The sequence below is a fragment of the Bufo gargarizans genome, chromosome 2, assembly GCF_014858855.1.
Source record: "Bufo gargarizans isolate SCDJY-AF-19 chromosome 2, ASM1485885v1, whole genome shotgun sequence".
NCBI classification, from domain to species: domain Eukaryota; kingdom Metazoa; phylum Chordata; class Amphibia; order Anura; family Bufonidae; genus Bufo; species Bufo gargarizans.
In genome coordinates this window covers 144,916,134-144,938,459 of record NC_058081.1, presented here as the reverse complement: position 1 = coordinate 144,938,459, position 22,326 = coordinate 144,916,134, and the positions used below count along the sequence as shown (strand labels likewise).

General features: G+C 45.0%; 1 protein-coding gene across 4 annotated transcripts in view; it reads right to left on the bottom strand.

Moving 5' to 3' along the window:
* CRTC3 (CREB regulated transcription coactivator 3) overlaps nt 1-22,326 on the bottom strand; it is a 127,361-nt gene that overhangs the window by 67,432 nt on the left and 37,603 nt on the right. For all 4 annotated transcript variants that reach the window (XM_044279562.1, XM_044279563.1, XM_044279564.1 and 1 more), the window contains exon 3: nt 2,673-2,792. In XM_044279562.1, coding sequence (XP_044135497.1) covers nt 2,673-2,792 — 120 coding nt within the window. The remainder of the gene's footprint in view (nt 1-2,672; nt 2,793-22,326) is intronic.

The following is a 22,326-nucleotide window of genomic DNA, read 5'->3' as shown; positions in this document are numbered from 1 at the left end:
CACAGAATGGTATCAGGGGCTGCATGTGGCCCCCTGCTTTAAAGGGTTTTTCATGAGTGCACAATATTATTGGTCTATCTTCAGGAAAAAGTCGGACCTCCACCTACAGATCAGCCATCAGTATCCTGATCAGCTTTATTTTATATATATATATATACACACACATATACACGTGTATATATATACATATATATATATATATATATATATATATACACATACATACATACATACATACATACACACACACACACACACATAAATATAAATAAAACAATCGCAGGTCGGCACTGCTTGTTTGAAGTCGCGGTGCACGTGTCCGTCGGATGGCGTCCCCAATGAAATATTGCAGAGAAGGCCGGCACAAATGGCGATTAGTAAAGTAAAACATTGGGAAAGTTCTATTGTGCTCTCAATAAGGGACCTGATCCCATTTTTAGGAACAGTTGACAAGGCTCAGTATGTACAAAAGGGAGATCCTGGGTCAGTGACTATAAACTGTGCCTAATCCAAAAGGAACACCAAAGATATCACATCACTTACTTCACTATCACCTAGGCAAATAGCACGAGGAGCTGCACAAGGTACATTGATGTCTCCATACCATTGAGTTCCCATGGCAGTAGGGAGAAATGCATTAGATCTGCAGAAATATATCGCTTTGTATATTCCCCTTTAATGATTGTCCAGACAGAAAAAAATTCTAATAACAGAACGCCTGCTGGATCGTGGACAAACTCTCTCATGTAAGTCAGCTAGACACTGCACAGAATACAGTTTGTAAGCCTGAAAAAGACATCCGTCCATCCAGCTCAGCTTATTATTCTGCAACGTTAACCCAGAAGAAGGCAAAAAACCCTCATCAAGTACAAGCCAATTTTCCTCATCTTAGGAGGGAAAAAAAAAAAAACTCAACAGAATAACTTTCTGGATTAACGGCCCTTCTCCAGACATCTGGAACTAGAACTATATTGCTCCTCTCAGGAAACGTGCCTGGGCTCCTCATTATGACCACCATAATTCCAGCGCTCTTACAGTAAAGAATCCTCTTCTATGTTGGAGTATACAACTTCTTTCCTCTAGATGTAGGGGATGTCCCCTCATCACAGTCATGGTCCTGGGAGAGATCTCTCTATGGGCCTTGGATATAAATAGTTATTAGGTCACCTCTCAGCCATCTTTTTCTGAACTATATAGCACTAATCTTGATGGCTGAACCACGTTCTTGATGACCATCTCCCCAGCAACATGTACCTTCAGCTCAGATGCATTGAACTGCATGTTACTGTAATGATAGAAAATAAGTAGAGCTGAACAGCTATGGCAGTGGTCCCCTCTAGGGGAAGCTTTCAGTATCCATATTTTGTATATTAGGCTGTCATCAAATCATACCTGCCCTTAAAGATCCTAGGAACAAAAAACACTAGTCATGCCAAACATGGCTCTCCATCATTTAGATCATCCAACGTACCGTATATGTCTGACCAGCCACTGGATAGGGGTGCCAGGGGTGGGTACACATGCATAGTCATTGGACACTATAAGGGTCCATTCACACGTCCATATTTCTAGGTCCGCATCCGCATTCATTTCAATGGGGCTGCAAAAATGCGGACACCATAGACCCGTTCCGTAGCACCACAAAAAAGATAGAGTATGCCCTATGGACAACAATAGGCATTTCTACATAGGGCTGGCCGTGTGCGTTATGCAAAACGTGGAATGCACATGGGCCGGTACCCGTGTTTTGCGGACTGTAAAACACTTACGGACGTGTGAATGGACCCTACGTGAGAGCACTTACCTGGCCGTTTCTGTATCTTCTGAAGCGACTAGTGAAGGGGTGGTGGCCACTACCAACGGAACAAGAAACATGGCACCTCCATTTTCAAGATAGGTGTCCTAGCAGTCCGACCTCCACCAACCAGATACGTATGCTATTATCATAAATGTCTATATTGGGATACCTGGTTTATAAAGCCAAATGAGGTGACTCAGTTGGCTGCTGACAGGAGTCCATTTTGTTTGAGAGTCATCCATACAAGCTGTGCTGCATAGATGACAAGAAACACAAACAAGCCCGATCTACAACTACTTGGGAACTGATTTTTAAAGCAGGGTCACATACATAATTTAGAGTATTACATGTGCACAGCAATTCTAGGGAGTCTAGGAAAATAAGACTTGACTTCCACTAGAAAAAAAACATAGGGGGTCATTTATCAAACTGGTGTAAAGCAGAACTGGCTTAGTTGCCCATAGCAACCAATCAGATTCCACCTTTCATTTTCTGAAGGAGCTATCAAAAATGAAAGGTGGAATCTGATTGGTTGCTATGGGCAATAAGCCAGGTCTGCTTTACATCAGTTTGATAAATGATAGTGATTGGGATAAAACTGTATACCCATGTAGACAGACAGCAGAGATGTAAAAACACAATCAAAATAATAAATCAAGAGAGAGGAATTAACTGCAACACCAAAGAAAGGGTCTAAACTACGGCGTAAAGTAAATAAAATGCTCAGAGTCCCGTCCTAATGGGATAAGTGCTCGCTGCTGGAAGAGGTATTCTAATGAGCTGGAATCCGGACAAGATTTCACTGTTTACATGAAGCGCGGCAGACAGCACTACCACCAGCTTTCTGTGCACTTTCATAAACCTTAAAGGATATTTGACGTCCATGCTTCTCTACGGGTCTGTGTAGAGGGGAATGCAGGCGATTCCGTGAAACCCTTTCCACCAACCCATGGTGCCTCATACCTCGTATATTATCCGCTTGTTGAAAAGAAGCCTGTGAAAAAGAGAGAGAGAGGCAACATTAGTGGGATTAAACTAGGAGAACCACATACTGGCATTCATATGAAATGCTAAGACGTGACCCGTCTCATTAACCGCCAATTCAGCTGCTAGGTGCCATGCCCCGGCTACAATGAGTAAACTAAAACCTACATTTAGGGCTCATGCACATGAAAGTATTTTTTTTCAGTTTTTTACAGGTCTGTATGCGGAACCATTCATTTCAATGGGTCCGCAAAAAACACTGAAATGACTGTGCATTCCTTGTCCGCATGTCTGTTACGCAAAACAATAGAACATGTCCTATTCTTGTCCGTTTTGCGGAATAGGACAGGCATCGTTACAATGGACCTGCCTGTTCCACTATTACTCCTCTTGGAATTGTATGAATACACTCACGGCTGGTTGTTAGGGCTCATGCACATGAACGTACAGTATTTTTATTCTGTTTCCGACCCATTTTCTGCGGCCCATATACGGAACCATTAACTTCAACAGCGCCCCCCCCAAAAAAGGAAATCATTCCGATGTGCGAGTCATTTTCATAGCATGCACCATTCTTCTTAGTTTTTTCGTCCACGACTCATTCATTCAAGTGAAACCGGTCTGCAACAAAAATGGACGCACCCGGACATCCGCATATGTATGTGTTTTGCAGATGGAAATCAGAACAGTCATCTGATCCAGACCTTACAAATGTTCTGATAATGCAATGATGGTAACATTTTACAGGAGAATAGCAAATTGCATGAAAAAATTTGTGGAACATCTACCGTAAATCAAAAGGAGAACTTCACTTCTGAAGAAATCTTATCCTGGATATTGGATCGGCGTTTATAATATATCGAATAGCCAAGGATTCCCACATCTCGCTTGTACCAACTTAAAGGGGTTATGTCACTTCAGCAATTGACATTTATCATGTAGAGGAAGTTAATACAAGGCACTTACTAGTGTATTGTGATCGTCCATATTGCTTCCCTTGCTGGCTCGATTCATTTTTCCATCGTATTATATACTGCTTGTTTCCATGGTTATGACCACCCTGCTATCCATCAGGTGTGGTCGTGCTTGCACACTATAGCAAAATGTGCCGGCCTTTCTGGTGGCGGGGACCATGGGAGAGTGCACAGGCTACTACTTTGTCCTACAGTGTACAAGCACGGCCACTGCTGCTGGATTACAGAGTGGTTGTAACCATGGAAACGAGCAGTGCATAATGTGATAGAAAAATTAATCCAGCCAGCAAAGGAAGCAATATGGACAATCACAATACACTGGCTGAGGCAACGTATATGGAGGGGCGGAATTGTTCCTCCCACATTATACTGATTATTGGCGGCACATCCCTCGTTTTGCTCATCAGAGGCACAATTATAATGGCTAATTACAGGGAATGAGGATTTCTTTGAATGTTTGTTCCCAATAATTCCCCTGAAAATCAAGCAGTGTAAGAGCAACCATACCTACTCAATAGCTGTTAGCCAATTTTTCGACTGACTACCGTCTCTCCGGACTCCACCCTACAAATTAATGTGTATTCAATGGGAGAAAGCCACTGTCAGACAACTCTAGCGGTGGCTTATCTCCCGGGAGAACAAAAGGATCGGGCGAAAGTACTCACTTCGCCTGATCCTTCTCCCCCTGACATCATCTGTCACGGGGAGAGTCAGGAGCTTCCCACATACATTAGTGTCAGACGAACCTGCCGTTATCACACAGACACTAACAGGGCTACCCAGTAATACCTCCATGACTGACACTTTAAAATAATAAAAAGTCAAGGATAAGGTAGCCATTAATATGTATCATCTTATTCAAGATAACAATTCTAGACACGGATGTATTATTTTTAGAGAGGAGCGAATTTCCGCTTATGAAATTCGCTCATCTCTAATTATTTTCCCTAAATTATCAAGATATGGGCATACGGGACATAGAAAGCAGCTGAAACATCCACCACAAATCTCTGCCAAAAACTGAATGACTTTTTTCAGCCCATGCATCACATGCCAGTTTTTTGCACAGGTTCCGATTTTTTATTTTTTGACACAACTTGCGGAAGAGTTTGAAACCTCGTCCACTTACTGTAAAATGTTGTCAATTTTCCACTGACAGAATATCCACAGCTTAGGCACCCTGTGTGGACATCCTTGGGCTGAAAGGGGTACTTGTACTTCAGCAGATCACAGCTGGAATGGCCCAAGGAACACTGTAACATTAAAACTTTCCACCTTCTGTCAGCAAGCACGTAATGTACCAATGTAACAGCCGATTCCTCCTGCTGTCCCTCTGTATTCCAGGAGGACTTCAAAAATCCACGTGACCAATTCCATCACTAACCTGGTATTTGGGAATTCCTTGTTTCCGCATATCATAAGGTGCGTGTGCAGTTGGATATACAGTTGCAAGAAAAAGTATGTGAACCCTTTGGAATGATATGGATTTCTGCACAAATTGGTCATAAAATGTGATCTGATCTTCATCGAAGACACAACAATAGACAATCACAGTCTGCTTAATCTAATAACACACAAAGAATTAAATGTTACCATGTTTTTATTGAACACACCATGTAAACATTCACAGTGCAGGTGGAAAAAAGTATGTGAACCCCTAGACCAGTGATGGCTAACCTTGGCACTCCAGCTGTGGTTAAACTACGACTCCCAGCATGCTCGTTTTATTTCTATAGAGTTCTAAGAGCAGCCAAGCAAGCGGGGCATCTTGGGAGTTGTAGTTTTACCACAGCTGGAGTGCCAAGGTTAGCCATTACTGCCCTAAACACTCCAGTTCTGGGTTTGCTTTTCACAAGAAGCATTGCCTGATGTGAATGATGCCTCGCAAAAAAAGAGCTCTCAGAAGACCTACGAATAAGAATTGTTGACTTGCATAAAGCTGGAAAGGGTTATAAAAGTATCGCCAAAAGCCTTCCTGTTCATCAGTCCTCGGTAAGACCAATTGTCTATAAATGTAGAAAGTTCAGCACTGCTGCTACTTTCCCTAGGAGTGGCCGTCCTGTAAAGATGACTGCAAGAGCACAGCGCAGACTGCTCAATGAGGTGAAGAAGAATCCTAGAGTGTCAGCTAGACACTTACAAAAGTCTCTGGCATATGCTAACAATAGCAAATCTATGATACGTAAAACACTAAACAAGCATGGATTTCATGGGAGGATACCACAGTGGAAGCCACTGCTGTCCAAAAAAATACATTGCTGCACGTTTACAAGAGCACCTGGATGTTCCACAGCATTACTGGCAAAATATTATGTGAACAGATGAAACCAAAGTTGAGTTGTTTGGAAGAAACACACAACACTATGTGTGGAGAAAAAGAGGCACAGCACACCAACATCAAAACCTCATCCCAACTGTGAAGTAAGGTGGTGGGGGCATCATGGTTTGGAGCAGCTTTGCTGTGTCAGGGCCTGGACGGATTCCTATCATCGATGGAAAAATTAATTTCCAGGTTTATCAAGACATTTTACAGGAGAACTTAAGGCCATCTGTCCACCAGCTGAAGCTCAACAGAAGATTGGTGTTGCAACAGGACAACGACCCAAAGCATAGAAGTAAATCAACAACAGAATGGCTTAAACAGAAGAAAATACGCCTTCTGGAGTGGCCCAGTAAGAAATCCATATCATTCCAAAGGGTTCACATACTTTTTCTTGCAACTGTATCTCTAGCAAATTCTAATGTAGGAGACGCTTCCTGAGCAGCAGAGGTAAACAAATGTATGGATTAGCTTTGTCGTCAGTGACAACGTCACAGGGAAATTACAAGAACATACATTAGGTTCATACTGGGGACAAGAATATTATGCAGCTTAAAGGGGTTGTCTAGCTGAGCGATGACTATTCTGTGTTGATAGCAGAAAGGAGGTACAGAGAAAGGCGGGAGACCTAGGTAGCATTGAAGTGGTGGGGTGTTGGTGAGGTGAGCATTTCTTTAAAGCTTTCTTAAGGCTTTCTTTACAACAACAAAAAGGCCAATAAGACCTTTAACCACTTAAGGACCACAGGTTTATACCCCCCTAGTGACCAGGCCCTTTTTTACAAATCGGCACTCCACAACTTTAGCGGTTTATCGCTCGGTCATGCAACTTACCACCCAAATGAATTTTACCTCCTTTTCTTCTCACTAATAGAGCTTTCATTTGGTGGTATTTCATTGCCGCTGACATTTTTACTTTTTTTGTTATTAATCGAAATTTAACGATTTTTTTGCAAAAAAATGACATTTTTCACTTTCAGCTGTAAAATTTTGCAAAAAAAACGACATCCATATATACATTTTTCGCCAAATTTATTGTTCTACATGTCTTTGATAAAAAAAAAATGTTTGGGCAAAAAAAAAATGGTTTGGGTAAAAGTTATAGCGTTTACAAACTATGGTACAAAAATGTGAATTTCCGCTTTTTGAAACAGCTCTGACTTTCTGAGCACCTGTCATGATTCCTGAGGTTCTACAATGCCCAAACAGTAGAAAACCCCCACAAATGACCCCATTTCGGAAAGTAGACACCCTAAGGTATTCGCTGATGGCCATAGTGAGTTCATAGAACTTTTTATTTTTTGTCACAAGTTAGCGGAAAATGATGATGATTTTTATTTTTTTATTTTTTCTTACAAAGTCTCATATTCCACTAACTTGCGACAAAAAATAAAAAATTCTAAAAACTTGCCATGCCCCTCACGGAATACCTTGGGGTGTCTTCTTTCCAAAATGGGGTCACTTGTGGCGTAGTTATACTGCCCTGGCAATTTAGGGGCCCAAATGTGTGAGAAGAACTTTGCAATCAAAATGTGTAAAAAATGACCGGTGAAATCCAAAAGGTGCACTTTGGAATATGCGCCCCTTTGCCCACCTTGGCAGCAAAAAAGTGTGACACATCTGGTATCGCCGTACTCAGGAGAAGTTGGGGAATGTGTTTTGGGGTGTCATTTTACATATACCCATGCTGGGTGAGAAAAATATCTTGGTCAAATGCCAACTTTGTATAAAAAAATGGGAAAAGTTGTCTTTTGCCAAGATATTTCTCTCACCCAGCATGGGTATATGTAAAATGACACCCCAAAACACATTCCCCAACTTCTCCTGAGTACGGCGATACCAGATGTGTCACACTTTTTTGCTGCCAAGGTGGGCAAAGGGGCACATATTCCAAAGTGCACCTTTCAGATTTTGCAGGCCATTTTTTACACATTTTGATTGCAAGGTACTTCTCACACATTTGGGCCCCTAAATTGCCAGGGCAGTATAACTACGCCACAAGTGACCCCATTTTGGAAAGAAGACACCCCAAGGTATTCCGTGAGGGGCATGGCGAGTTCCTAGAATTTTTTATTTTTTGTCACAAGTTAGCGGAAAATGATGATTTTTTTTTTTTTCTCTTTTTTCCTTACAAAGTCTCATATTCCACTAACTTGCGACAAAAAATAAAAAATTCTAGGAACTCGCCATGCCCCTCACGGAATACCTTGGGGTGTCTTCTTTCCAAAATGGGGTCACTTGTGGCGTAGTTATACTGCCCTGGCAATTTAGGGGCCCAAATGTGTGAGAAGAACTTTGCAATCAAAATCTGTAAAAAAATGACCGGTGAAATCCGAAAGGTGCACTTTGGAATATGTGCCCCTTTGCCCACCTTGGCATCAAAAAAGTGTCACACATCTGGTATCGCCGTACTCAGGAGAAGTTGGGGAATGTGTTTTGGGGTGTCATTTTACATATACCCATGCTGGGTGAGAGAAATATCTTGGCAAAAGACAACTTTTCCCATTTTTTTATACAAAGTTGGCATTTGACCAAGATATTTTTCTCACCCAGCATGGGTATATGTAAAATGACACCCCAAAACACATTCCCCAACTTCTCCTGAGTACGGCGATACCAGATGTGTCACACTTTTTTGCTGCCAAGGTGGGCAAAGGGGCACATATTCCAAAGTGCACCTTTCGGATTTTGCAGGGCATTTTTTACACATTTTGATTGCAAAGTTCTTCTCACACATTTGGGCCCCTAAATTGCCAGGGCAGTATAACTACCCCACAAGTGACCCCATTTTGGAAAGAAGACACCCCAAGGTATTCCGTGAGGGGCATGGCGAGTTCCTAGAATTTTTTATTTTTTGTCGCAAGTTAGTGGAATATGAGACTTTGTAAGGAAAAAAGAAAAAAAAAGAAAAATCATCATTTTCCGCTAACTTCTGACAAAAAATAAAACATTCTAGGAACTCGCCGTGCCCCTCACGGAATACCTTGGGGTGTCTTCTTTCCAAAATGGGGTCACTTGTGGCGTAGTTATACTGCCCTGGCAATTTAGGGGCCCAAATGTGTGAGAAGAACTTTGCAATCAAAATCTGTAAAAAAATGACCGGTGAAATCCGAAAGGTGCACTTTGGAATATGTGCCCCTTTGCCCACCTTGGCATCAAAAAAGTGTCACACATCTGGTATCGCCGTACTCAGGAGAAGTTGGGGAATGTGTTTTGGGGTGTCATTTTACATATACCCATGCTGGGTGAGAAAAATATCTTGGTCAAATGCCAACTTTGTATAAAAAAATGGGAAAAGTTGTCTTTTGCCAAGATATTTCTCTCACCCAGCATGGGTATATGTAAAATGACACCCCAAAACACATTCCCCAACTTCTCCTGAGTACGGCGATACCAGATGTGTGACACTTTTTTGCAGCCTAGATGCGCAAAGGGGCCCAAATTCCTTTTAGGAGGGCATTTTTAGACATTTGGATCCCAGACTTCTTCTCACACTTTCGGGCCCCTAAAAAGCCAGGGCAGTATAAATACCCCACATGTGACCCCACTTTGGAAAGAAGACACCCCAAGGTATTCAATGAGGGGCCTGGCAAGTTCCTAGAATTTTTTTTTTTTTTGCATAAGTTAGCGGATATTGATTTTTTTTTGTTTTTTTCTCACAAAGTCTCACTTTCCGCTAACTTAGGACAAAGATTTCAATCTTTCATGGACTCAATACGCCCCTCACGGAATACCTTGGGGTGTCTTCTTTCCGAAATGGGGTCACATGTGGGGTATTTATACTGCCCTGGCTTTTTAGGGGCCCTAAAGCGTGAGAAGAAGTCTGGAATATAAATGTCTAAAAATGTTTACGCATTTGGATTCCGTGAGGGGTATGGTGCGTCCATGTGAGATTTTATTTTTTGACACAAGTTAGTGGAATATGAGACTTAGTAAGAAAAAACAAAAACAAAAACAAACAAAAAATTTCCGCTAACTTGTGCCAAAAAAAATGTCTGAATGGAGCCTTACCGGGGGGGGGGGGGGGGGGGGTGATCAATGACAGGGGGGTGATCACCCATATAGACTCCCTGATCACCCCCCTGTCATTGATCACCCCCCCTGTAAGGCTCCATTCAGACATCCGCATGATTTTTTACGGATCCATGGATACATGTATCGGATCCACAGAACGCATGCGGACGTCTGAATGGAGCCTTACAGGGGGGTTATCAATGACAGGGGGTGATCAGGGTAATCAGGGTGATCACCCCCCTGTCACTGATCACCCCCCCTGTAAGGCTCCATTCAGACATCCGCATGATTTTTTACGGATCCATGGATACATGTATCGGATCCACAGAACGCATGCGGACGTCTGAATGGAGCCTTACAGGGGGGTTATCAATGACAGGGGGTGATCAGGGTAATCAGGGTGATCACCCCCCTGTCACTGATCACCCCCCCTGTAAGGCTCCATTCAGACATCCGCATGATTTTTTACGGATCCATGGATACATGTATCGGATCCACAAAACGCATGCGGACGTCTGAATGGAGCCTTACAGGGGGGTTATCAATGACAGGGGGTGATCAGGGTAATCACCCCCCTGTCACTGATCACCCCCCCTGTAAGGCTCCATTCAGACATCCGCATGATTTTTTACGGATCCATGGATACATGTATCGGATCCACAAAACGCATGCGGACGTCTGAATGGAGCCTTACAGGGGGGTTATCAATGACAGGGGGTGATCAGGGTAATCAGGGTGATCACCCCCCTGTCACTGATCACCCCCCCTGTAAGGCTCCATTCAGACATCCGCATGATTTTTTACGGATCCATGGATACATGTATCGGATCCACAGAACGCATGCGGACGTCTGAATGGAGCCTTACAGGGGGGTTATCAATGACAGGGGGTGATCAGGGTAATCAGGGTGATCACCCCCCTGTCACTGATCACCCCCCCTGTAAGGCTCCATTCAGACATCCGCATGATTTTTTACGGATCCATGGATACATGTATCGGATCCACAGAACGCATGCGGACGTCTGAATGGAGCCTTACAGGGGGGTTATCAATGACAGGGGGTGATCAGGGTGATCACCCCCCTGTCACTGATCACCCCCCCTGTAAGGCTCCATTCAGACATCCGCATGATTTTTTACGGATCCATGGATCGGATCCACAAAACGCATGCGGACGTCTGAATGGAGCCTTACAGGGGGGTTATCAATGACAGGGGGTGATCAGGGTGATCACCCCCCTGTCACTGATCACCCCCCCTGTAAGGCTCCATTCAGACATCCGCATGATTTTTTACGGATCCATGGATCGGATCCACAAAACGCATGCGGACGTCTGAATGGAGCCTTACAAGGGGGTTATCAATGACAGGGGGTGATCAGGGTGATCACCCCCCTGTCACTGATCACCCCCCCTGTAAGGCTCCATTCAGACATCCGCATGATTTTTTACGGATCCATGGATACATGGATCGGATCCACAAAACGCATGCTGACGTCTGAATGGAGCCTTACAGGGGGGTTATCAATGACAGGGGGGTGATCAGGGAGTGTATATGGGTGATCACCCGCCTGTCATTGATCACCCCCTGTAAGGGTCCATTCAGACGTCCGCATGTATTTTGCGGATCCGATCCATGTATCCATGGATCCGTAAAAATCATGCGGACGTCTGAATGGAGTCTTACAGGGGAGTGATCAATGACAGGGGGGTGATCAATGACAGGGGGTGATCAGGGAGTGTATATGGGTGATCACCCGCCTGTCATTGATCACCCCCCTGTAAGGCTCCATTCAGACATCCGTATGCTTTTTTACGGATCCATGGATACATGGATCGGATCCACAAAACGCATGCGGACGTCTGAATGGAGCCTTACAGGGGGGTTATCAATGACAGGGGGTGATCAGGGTAATCACCCCCCTGTCACTGATCACCCCCCCTGTAAGGCTCCATTCAGACATCCGCATGATTTTTTACGGATCCATGGATACATGGATCGGATCCACAAAACGCATGCGGACGTCTGAATGGAGCCTTACAGGGGGGTTATCAATGACAGGGGTGATCAGGGTAATCAGGGTGATCACCCCCCTGTCACTGATCACCCCCCCTGTAAGGCTCCATTCAGACATCCGCATGATTTTTTACGGATCCATGGATCGGATCCACAAAACGCACGCGGACGTCTGAATGGAGCCTTACAGGGGGGTTATCAATGACAGGGGGTGATCAGGGAGTGTATATGGGTGATCACCCGCCTGTCATTGATCACCCCCCTGTAAGGCTCCATTCAGACGTCCGTATGCTTTTTGCGGATCCGATCCATGTATCCGTGGATCCGTAAAAATCATACGGACGTCTGAACGGAGCCTGACAGGGGGGTGATCAATGACAGGGCGGTGATCAATGACAGGGGGGTGATCAGGGAGTTTATATGGGGTGATCATGGGTGATCAGGGGTTTATAAGGGGTTAATAAGTGACGGGGGGGGGGGGGTGTAGTGTAGTGTGGTGTTTGGTGCGACTGTACTGACCTACCTGAGTCCTCTGGTGGTCGATCCTAACAAAAGGGACCACCAGAGGACCAGGTAGGAGGTATATTAGACGCTGTTATGAAAACAGCGTCTAATATACCTGTTAGGGATTAAAAAATTCGGATCTCCAGCCTGCCAGCGAGCGATCGCCGCTGGCAGGCTGGAGATCCACTCGCTTACCTTCCGTTCCTGTGAGCGTGCGCGCCTGTGTGTGCGCGTTCACAGGAAATCTCGGCTCACGCGAGATGACGCCAATCGGCGTTAGCGTAGCCTGGGAGCGCCGCGGAGATGACGCCTTTCGGCGTTAGCTTAGCGGTAAGTGGTTAAAAGACTACAAAAAGCAGATAAACAATCAGTGATGAATGAATAGTTTCATGCGAATCAACTCATCTCATCAACAAGAGTCCTTCACTTGCGAAGAGCTGAAGAAGCTCCCACCGCGCGACAATCTCGTGCTTCCGGTGCTGCTAACAGCACGAGCCCAGAAACCTTGCTTCCGACTGGACATATGCCGCTACCCAGAAGCAAAGCGTCTGACTACTCGGAGCGGAGGCGCAGTTGCAAGATTTTCAGGCCTGGCGAGATAACCATCATTCTATCAAGTGTCCCTGCCTTACTCCATCTTCTCCTCTCCTCCTCTTCATAAACCTCTATGGGTTACAGTGGCAAACAGATCCCACAGTGAGTTCTAACCAGTCTTCAGTGACACAGATCTTATCATTCAATTGAGAGTGATCAGTGCTTTGGGGAGGGGGGGGGGGGGGGGGGGGGGGACTGATAAGTGGAGAAAAAGGCATTTTCCTTGTACTATTGATTTATGCAACATGTGACACATGCTACCACTAAAATAAAATAAAAAATACCAGAACTATTAAAAAATAATAATAATCTACAATGAGCGATACAAATATGGGTCCTTGACTTGAGTTTTCAAGGTCATTAATAGAAAGCCGGAGAATAAGATAAGCAGTATTATTGGATCTATATAAAACAGCCATCACATGGATTATCCTGGCAGATCATATTTGTACAAAGTGGTAACGCTTGCTTCACAGTCCAAAAGGTCAGTAAACAACTTTCCAACTTACCTCTTCAATATTACAATGGCTCATCTTGTTTACTCTGCCTAAAAGATCTAAAAAAACTAAAACCTTTTGAATATGTGCAGAGCCCGTTGTGCTACAGGAGTGATAGCGAAGGTACCGAGTACACGTGAATGGAAAGAGCGTGCAGAAACAACTGCAGAATAACCACCAGGATCTCTCTCATGCCATATTTCTAGGGTTTCGGTTTTATGTATATACAGCATACACATTGTAATGGTATGCAACGTTCTAAAATACTTTCCGCTTCCGCATCAACACTGTGACACCACATAAAAGAGATCTTTGCTACCCACAGCAATTAGGGTTCAGTTTCCATTTCCAAAAATGTGACTAGATGTCGTGGGTGTTTTCTGTGAGACCGTTTCGAGTTAACGGAAAAATAATTTAAGGGGTATTCCCGTCTTGGGGTACTTTCACACTAGCGTTTTTCTTTTCCGGCATAGAGTTCCGTCCTAGGGGCTCTATACGGGAAAGAACGGATCAGTTTTATCCCCATGCATTCTGAATGGAGAGCAATCCGTTCAGGATGCATCAGGATGTCTTCAGTTCAGTCTTTTTGACTGATCAGGACAGAGTTAATACAGCAGCATGCTACGGTTTTATCTCTGGCCCAAAAAAAACGAAACACTTGCCTGAATGCTGGCAGACCCAAAAAAAAAGAAGGGTGAAAAAAAAAAAAAATGTCGGATCCTAGATCTCTAGGACTCGCTCCTATCTCCCAACCCCTATCCTGCCTTGTAAGGTGGCCACATCCAAGTGGACAGTAAATGGAGGAGAGGTGGCCACAATGGGCATGGCTCCCTCCATTTACTTCCGTGGGATTTAGTCTGGTACGCACGCTCTCTTTTTCTAAGCTTTCACGGAAGTGAACGGAAAGAGCTATGTACACGTGCAGTTCATTCCCTGCCTTTATGTGGTGGCCATTGGCCTACTGTCCAGGCAAAAGGGCGGTCAAGTGGAACAGAGAAGTAATATGGCCTTAACAGTATATCAAGCTTCCACAGCACTGCGACAGGTGCGTAAGCCTCCAAGTTTCCACACTGACAAACACCGAACTTGAAAAGGAAGAAGTATTGAAACACATGTTGCATAACTTTTCATTCAGTAATGATTAAAGCGCACCTGGCATTTCAGGTGACTTTTCAGAATTAGCGGTCATGTGTACGTACATGTGGAATAACACCACATCTGGCCATTATGTTAAACTTAGACCTTGTTCACGGCCTTAGTTCATTTTAGCATGATGGATGCAGGATGGCATCATGCTAAAATGAACTAAGGCTGTGAACAAGGTCTAAGGTAGACCGAAACGTTGGCCAGTGGCTAAAAATAATTTCTCAGGATGGATTAAATTAAATAAATTACAAGAGGTTTATGCAACGTGACTATTGAGTGCCGTGGACTTTGAATACATTGAAAGCCGTTTTACCACCTTTTCAGTAGGAGTGCCGTTCAATTCACTTTACTAACCTACATTTTTCAGCTCAGGAGCCAATGGCTCCTAGTTATTTTGTTTGGTCTGGAGCACTGCAATGGGCCCACACCGCGCATTCATCCGGTATCCGCGTTTTGTGGATAGTCATGTGAATGCCCCCTTACTGCTCCACACGGATAGCATGAAGTGTTGCTAGACTACACTGCTGCATTACTCTCCCAACAAGCATGGCTGATGTGCACTGGAAATACTGGGCGATACTGGTATGCCATGTACAAGCAGACGGCTGTAAGTTCTACAGGTAAATGATCGGCACTTGTAGAAGACGACAAAGTGAACGTCCGAATCTTGATTCCATGAAAATTATGACCCGTTATATACAGTTCACTTCTTACCATCACCCCCCCCCCCCCCCGAGCATAGACTAAACACAGGAACATTCTCATCATAATATCTTTGATAAGGTTCGAAAGGAAGGAAGGGCTGACATTGAACCATCAGACTCCCGTACTGACCAAAGGTGCAGACAATATTCAGATCTCAGTGGGACAAGACATCAAAGTGGAGGAATCCTGAAGCTGATATTTGCAGAATAGAAAAGCCTCATAACATGTATTTTAGCTCAGGATTTTCTTTGGTCACATTGCAAGACAACTCTTTAAAGGGGGTTCTCCGAGAATACTGATTTTTCAGCGTGCCCCTGACCTGTTTCCGTAAACAGAAGATTCACACCTACCTGCTCCATGGCTTGTTTTCTTCCAGAGCTGCATGGTCACAGGCTCCGCTGCAGCCAATGACTGGCTTCAGCAGTGGCGTGGCCAGAAGCAGCCTCTGTTTATGGAGGCAGGTAGGGGGCACTAGCCAAAAAACAACACTATTCCGCCAATGTAACAGCGGCTGCTGTGTGCCGCTGTTACCCTGCGAACCTCCGCTGTTCCGGGAGCCATTTTCAGCGGTGATCTGCTGCCAGCGTTTCCTTTTAGCCCTGGCCACAGCATGCTTGCTGCTTGTTTCCTGCAGCATTTCCTTAAAGGCCGGCGCATGTCACTTCCTGTATTTTATGGGTTGGATCATGTGACCTTATCAACCAATCATAGCCCTCCTTCACATATATAAGTGGCTCAGCCCCCTTCCCAGATGCTTCAGTGTCAAGGTCATTGTGCCCTGCTAAGGTTCCTGATATCCGCTGGTGTTCCTGAATCCTACTTGTATTCCTGGACTCTGCTACCTGTTTGATCCCTGCCTGCTTGCCTTGACTCTCCTGTTGCCGACACGGATTGCCTGACCTGTACCTGTGCTTCATGCCCTATTGCCAGGCTGACTTCGCCTCTGCCTCATCCTTCGGTCCTGCACGGTTGCTCCTGGTTACGACTCAGCCTGCTGACAATGCCTGTACCTCTGGTACCTCCTGGTTTGCCTGGACCAGTTGCCTTGGGTGCCTATCCTCCTCAAGAGGTAGTGACCTGGTGTTCCCCTTGGGAAAGTCTATCCCCACCATCAGGGGTACTGTCAAGATCGAGGGGGTTCACTTAGACAACGCTCTTAGAGAAGGTAGGACACGTGGCATAGTGGGTTCACACCCGCTGGTTCGGGACAGCTATAAGCCAACATTTTAGCTAGTAACATGCTCGTTTCTGGGTGTAAGCTTATTGCTACAGTTCTCCATGAACAGCACATGTACCCATTGATTTTAATGTCTTTGTTCACACATCAAATGTGAAATCACAGGAGCAGGTACTATTGGGCTGTGATGTCGACCAAACACGCCCAATGAGGTCTATGGGTCTGTGAAAAACAACTGACAACATGGATGGCAGCCATGTCCGGTCAAGGTTTTTCACGGGGATGCTCTGGAAATTCATTTTCAGCTGCACAGTGTCTGTGGAATATGGATGACAGTGGGAGGGCAAAAAATATATATAAAAAATGGACACACGCAAAAAACACTGATTCCTCCCGGACATCTTCAAGGGTATTTCAGTGACGAATTTTCCACGGATGTCAGACGAACAGGAAAATGTGATAAGAGGCCTAAGGACTCGATCGTATGTATTTTGCGGTACGCAAAACACGGATCCACAAAAAATTAGGATGGCGTCCGTGTGCATTCCGCATTTTGCAAAACGGAACAGCTGGCCCCCTTAATAGAACAGTTCTATGCTGGTCCATAATGCGGACAATAATAGGACAAGTTTTATTTTTTTGCGGAATGGACGTACGGACACAAAACACACACTGAGTAATTTCTGTTTTAATCGCAGCCCCATTGAATTGAATGGTTCTGCATACTAGCCACACAAAAAAAAAAAAAAAACAACAGACACGGAAACAACATACATTTGTGTGCATGAGCCTTAAGGAAAATAAATTTTAAGGATTGCAAACTATTGTGTATGTAAGTTTTATATTTCTCTCTTTGGGATTTTGTTATACCAGTTTAAGACCAGTCTTGCTGTAAATTTTGGAAGGATATTCAGAGTACTGCACTGCACACATGAAGGCAATCAAAAACTCAAAGACTTAAAGGGGTTGTCTGACTTGAGCAAATCGCATTTTTTATGCAAAGTTAAAGGGGTTGGCTCATCTCGCTAGTGCTTTTTCCTACTGTGTGCAAGCACAGATACGAGCAGTGTATAATGTGATGGAAAAATGAATCCAGCCAGCAAAGGAGGCAATATGGACAATCGCAACACATTAGTACGTGCCTTGTATTAACTTTCTCTACATAATAAATGCCATTTGCTGAAGTGTCTTCTCAAACTTTGATGGCATATTGCTAGGATATGCCATCAAAGTCACATAGGTGCAAGTCTCAATTAATTTCTACAGGTGCTTTGAATACAGCTGAGGAAGCGCACTCTGCTATTTTCAGAAATCCCATTGAAATGAATGGAATGCTTTCTGCTCACCTGGGGGGGGGGGGGGGGGGGGGGTGTCCTGTCTTAGCGATAGGCACAGGTTTCAGAGGTAGGACACGCATCTAATTGACATGGGTGGCATATCCAATGTCTAAGAAGAGACAACCCTTTTAAAGCAGTTCCCAAGCGACAAGTGATAGCACATGTGACCCTATCTTCCATGTGGACGTGGACAGACAGGGACTGAATTTCAGTAAAGACAGCTGAGGAGCCAGGTTTCTGAAACGGAGCAGCGAAGGGCAGGCAAGTTTCTCTTCACAGGTCCTACCGGGTGGGGGTGATAGTTAAAAGGCAAAATCCCCGAAAAATCCTTTAGGCCTCATGCACACAGCCATTTTTAGCACCAATGAAAGTATATGGGGCTATTAACACGGCCGTTCTTTTAACGGCCAGTGAATAGCGTCCGTCCAAAAATAGGACAGGTGAAAACAATGGTACCATTTATAACAGCCGATTGACAGGAGTGCACCCATCTAATGGCCGTTAAACGGGTACACTTTACCCAGGAGGGGTTAAAAAAAATAAAAAATAAAATAAAAAAATAAAATATAATGTATACCGTGTAGTATACAGTTTAAAGGGGTTCTGCACTTTGTTTAAAGTGATGATCTATCCTCTAGATAGATAATCAGCTTCTGATCGGCGGGGGTCCGACACCCGGGACCCCCGCCGATCAGCTGTTTGAGAAGGCAGCAGCGCCACAGCCTTCTCACTGTTTACCACAGGCCAGTGACGTCACAACTAGTATCACTGGCCTGGGTGGGGCTACGTTCCATTTAGGTGAACAGAGCTTAGCCCCGCCCAGGCCGGTGATACTAGTCGTGACGTCACTGGGCCTGCGGTAAACTGTGAGAAGGCCTCCTGGAGTGCCGCTGCCTTCTCAAACAGCTGATCGGCGGGGGTCCCGGGTGTCGGACCCCCGCCGATTAGAAGCTGATGATCGATCCAGAGGATAGATCATCACTTTAAACAACATGCAGTAAACAAGTATTCACTTTAAACAAGTATACGCGGTATACTTTTTTTCTTCGGTGGCCTGTTGCATAGGAAAGCAAAGTCTGCTGCATTCTCTATACAGTAGAAATAAAAAGGGTTGTAGGTGCTTACCAACCTGACACTCTTTTGGTCTTCCTTGAGTGAATGGGGCTTATGGCCAGGTTTAGCAAATGCTTTGGAAGTTTACCCAGCACATAATATTACGTGATGTGAACATAGCCTTATCCCATCTCCAACTCCACATGTTCAATGAAGCATGCAGATTTGTAAGGTGCTGTGGAATATGTGGGTGCCAGGGGTGTAACTACGACAGCGGCAGACCATGTGACTGCTATGGGGCCCAGGGCAAGAGGGGGCCCAGTTGGGATCAGCTCCTCTTCTACTGGGGGTGAAAACTTGGTTAGGACTACCCTCTAAAGCAGGGATGCTCAACCTGCGGCCCTCCAGCTGTTGTAAAACTACAACTCTCACCATGCCCTTCTGTAGGCTGATAGCTGTAGGCTGTCTGGGAATGATGGGAGTTGTAGTTTTGCAACAGCTGGAGGGCCGCAAGTTGAGCATGCCTGCTCTAAAGGAACAACTTTTAGCAAATGAAGCAGTGGAATAATGGCCCAGGGGTCATTGAAAGGGGTTTAGGCAGAAACCCTTCTGTCCTGTGTGAGGGGGCCTATGCTACATCTCTATGTACGCCACGCCACTGGTTAGTGCTATATAAAAATTAATGTTATGTTTGGACACATAATGTATATGCAGAGAGTGGGACAAGGTGCTGCCGGCCACATCTAATACAACTTCTCATGGGAAGAAACGAGAGGATCAGATGAGCTGAGATACATGATGTAGGATAGCAATCTCTCCTAATGGAAGGAGCCTGGGACGAGCGGTTTGCCACAAACATAAGATAGCCGACGGGTCCTATTAAAACTGGCAGGCTCTGCTAACAAATGTCTATATCTATAAACCGTCTAATGCTAAAGCTACACCGCAGTGCATTACATCACAATGGCCTTGGGGGTTCAGATCATGCCAGAGCAAGCCAACAACTGGCTCACTGATTTAAAGGGTTTTTCCAGTAAATAATTTTAGGCTACTTTAACACTTGCGGCAGAGGATTCCGGCAGGCAGTTCCGTCGCCGGAACTGCCTGCCGGATCCGGCAATCCTGACACAAACGGATGGCATTTGTCAGACGGACCCGAATACGTCTGACAAATGTATTGAAATACCGGATCCGTATCTCCGGTGTCATCCGGAAAAACGGATCCGGTATTTATATTTTTTTGCATTTTTAAAGGTCTGCGCAGACCGGAAAACCGGATCCGTTTTGCCGGAACACTTAATGCCGGATCTGGCACTAATACATTTCAATGGATATTAATCCGGCATTCCAGCAAGTGTTCAGGATTTTGGGCCGGAGAGAAAACTGCAGCATGCTGCGGTATTTTCTCCGGCCAAAAAACGTAAGAGGGACTGAACTGATGCATCCTGAACGGATTACTCTCCATTCAGAATTCATTAGGATAAAACTGATCCGTTTTTTTCCGGTATTGAGCCCCTAGGACGGAACTCAACACCGGAAAAGAAAAACGCTAGTGTGAAAGTACCCTTACAAAGAAAATTCTTGCAATTTCTAATAAATTATGTATTTCAGTTATTAATTAAAGCAGTTTCACCAGTCCTAGCTACAATAAGAAACACCCATAGGTAACAAGCAAGCAGGGCCATACTGGGATTACAAAGCAGCCCTGGCACACAAACCCAGACCACATATGGTGTCATGTAAAAACTGTGGTGCGCAACAAATGAGGCGGCAAATCTTTCTTCACTTGGTCATTCTACTATAAACCATCAATGCAAAAAACAGAAAATAAAAGTGCAAGACAGAAATGCCTAATAACGTTACCCTCCACAACAGCAAAGCATGCCATGACAAAATACCCCCTCAGCAGCATCAGATACTACGTGCAGAAAAATATCTCCCCAACAGGGTCAAATAAATCCCACCAAGCATCATCTCCCAACACCATTAGCCACTGACCCCTCCCTCACTGGCAGCAGCATTGTCCCCAATTAAAAACCCCCCCTTTTTTTAACCCTTTCCGGACTCTTTTTACCAATTCCCGCGCCTGCACTGTGCGCTTCTGTATTCGGCGCAGGCGCAGTGAGTGAATGCCGCGCTCCTGGTGCCGGCTTCCTCATTGTAACGTAGTTGGTGAGGAAGCCGGCGCCGGGAGAATACAGAAGCGCACGGCGCATGCGCGGGAGTTGGTACTCGATACTGAGAAGTTTCACGTCAATCAACAGGAGCGGGGCGGGCTGGAGGGACGCGATGGACGGCTGAAATGGTTAGTGGATGGAGCCCTCTAGGTGCTAATGACGCCCACATAGCACCTAGAGGCTCATTAGCATATCTATAAAAGTATGTTTTTAACAAAAACGGCTGCAGGAACTACTGTTAGAAACATACTGCTATGTAGTGCTGACATTAGCGCATCTCTAATTAGCTCGGCTCTGCTATTCTAAGAAGCTCAGCTCTGCTGCATGCATCCCGTCTACATATAGGGTCGGTATCCTGGTCTCCATACGTGACAAACCCCACAAAGTGACTTTTCCTTGTGGGGAACAGACCTTACCGCCCCAGAATGCCTCTTGTCAAGGAGTGTGTCCGGTTTAATAAATATTAGCGGCCCCCCCTTATTACTGTGGCGGTGTCAGGGTGACTGCTTTGGGGCGGGATTGGAGGAATACATTAGGATTTCATGAACAGGGACTGCTCTGTCTCCTTCTTCCACCTGCACAGCAGTGAGACTTATGGGGCCGGGGGACATTAGCAGCGGGGCCCTCCTCTCCATCAGACCGCCACATTACCTCTGCCTGTGCACTTCTGCTCAGTCCTCCTTTTCAGTAAGAAAAGGAGGAGGCAGCAGTAGTGCGGGAACATGTAGTAGGCGGCGCCCCGCTGAGCCACTCACAGAAGGAGGAAGTTTTGAAGAACTCATCAATAGTGTGGGCAAGTGTGGGCATTTTGTGAGCGGGTGCTGCTGAGCGGACTTATTAAACTTGTGAGCGGGGGCACAATAATTGCTCTGCGGCCGCTCACCCGCGCAGCTTAGAGGGAACACTGGTTACAGGTACATCTTAGATTAGAATACCATTGAAAACTTAATGTCAATAATTCAACTCCGATTATATAGATTTATTCCACACAGAGTGATCTATTTCAAGTGTTTATTTCTTTTAAGGTTGACGA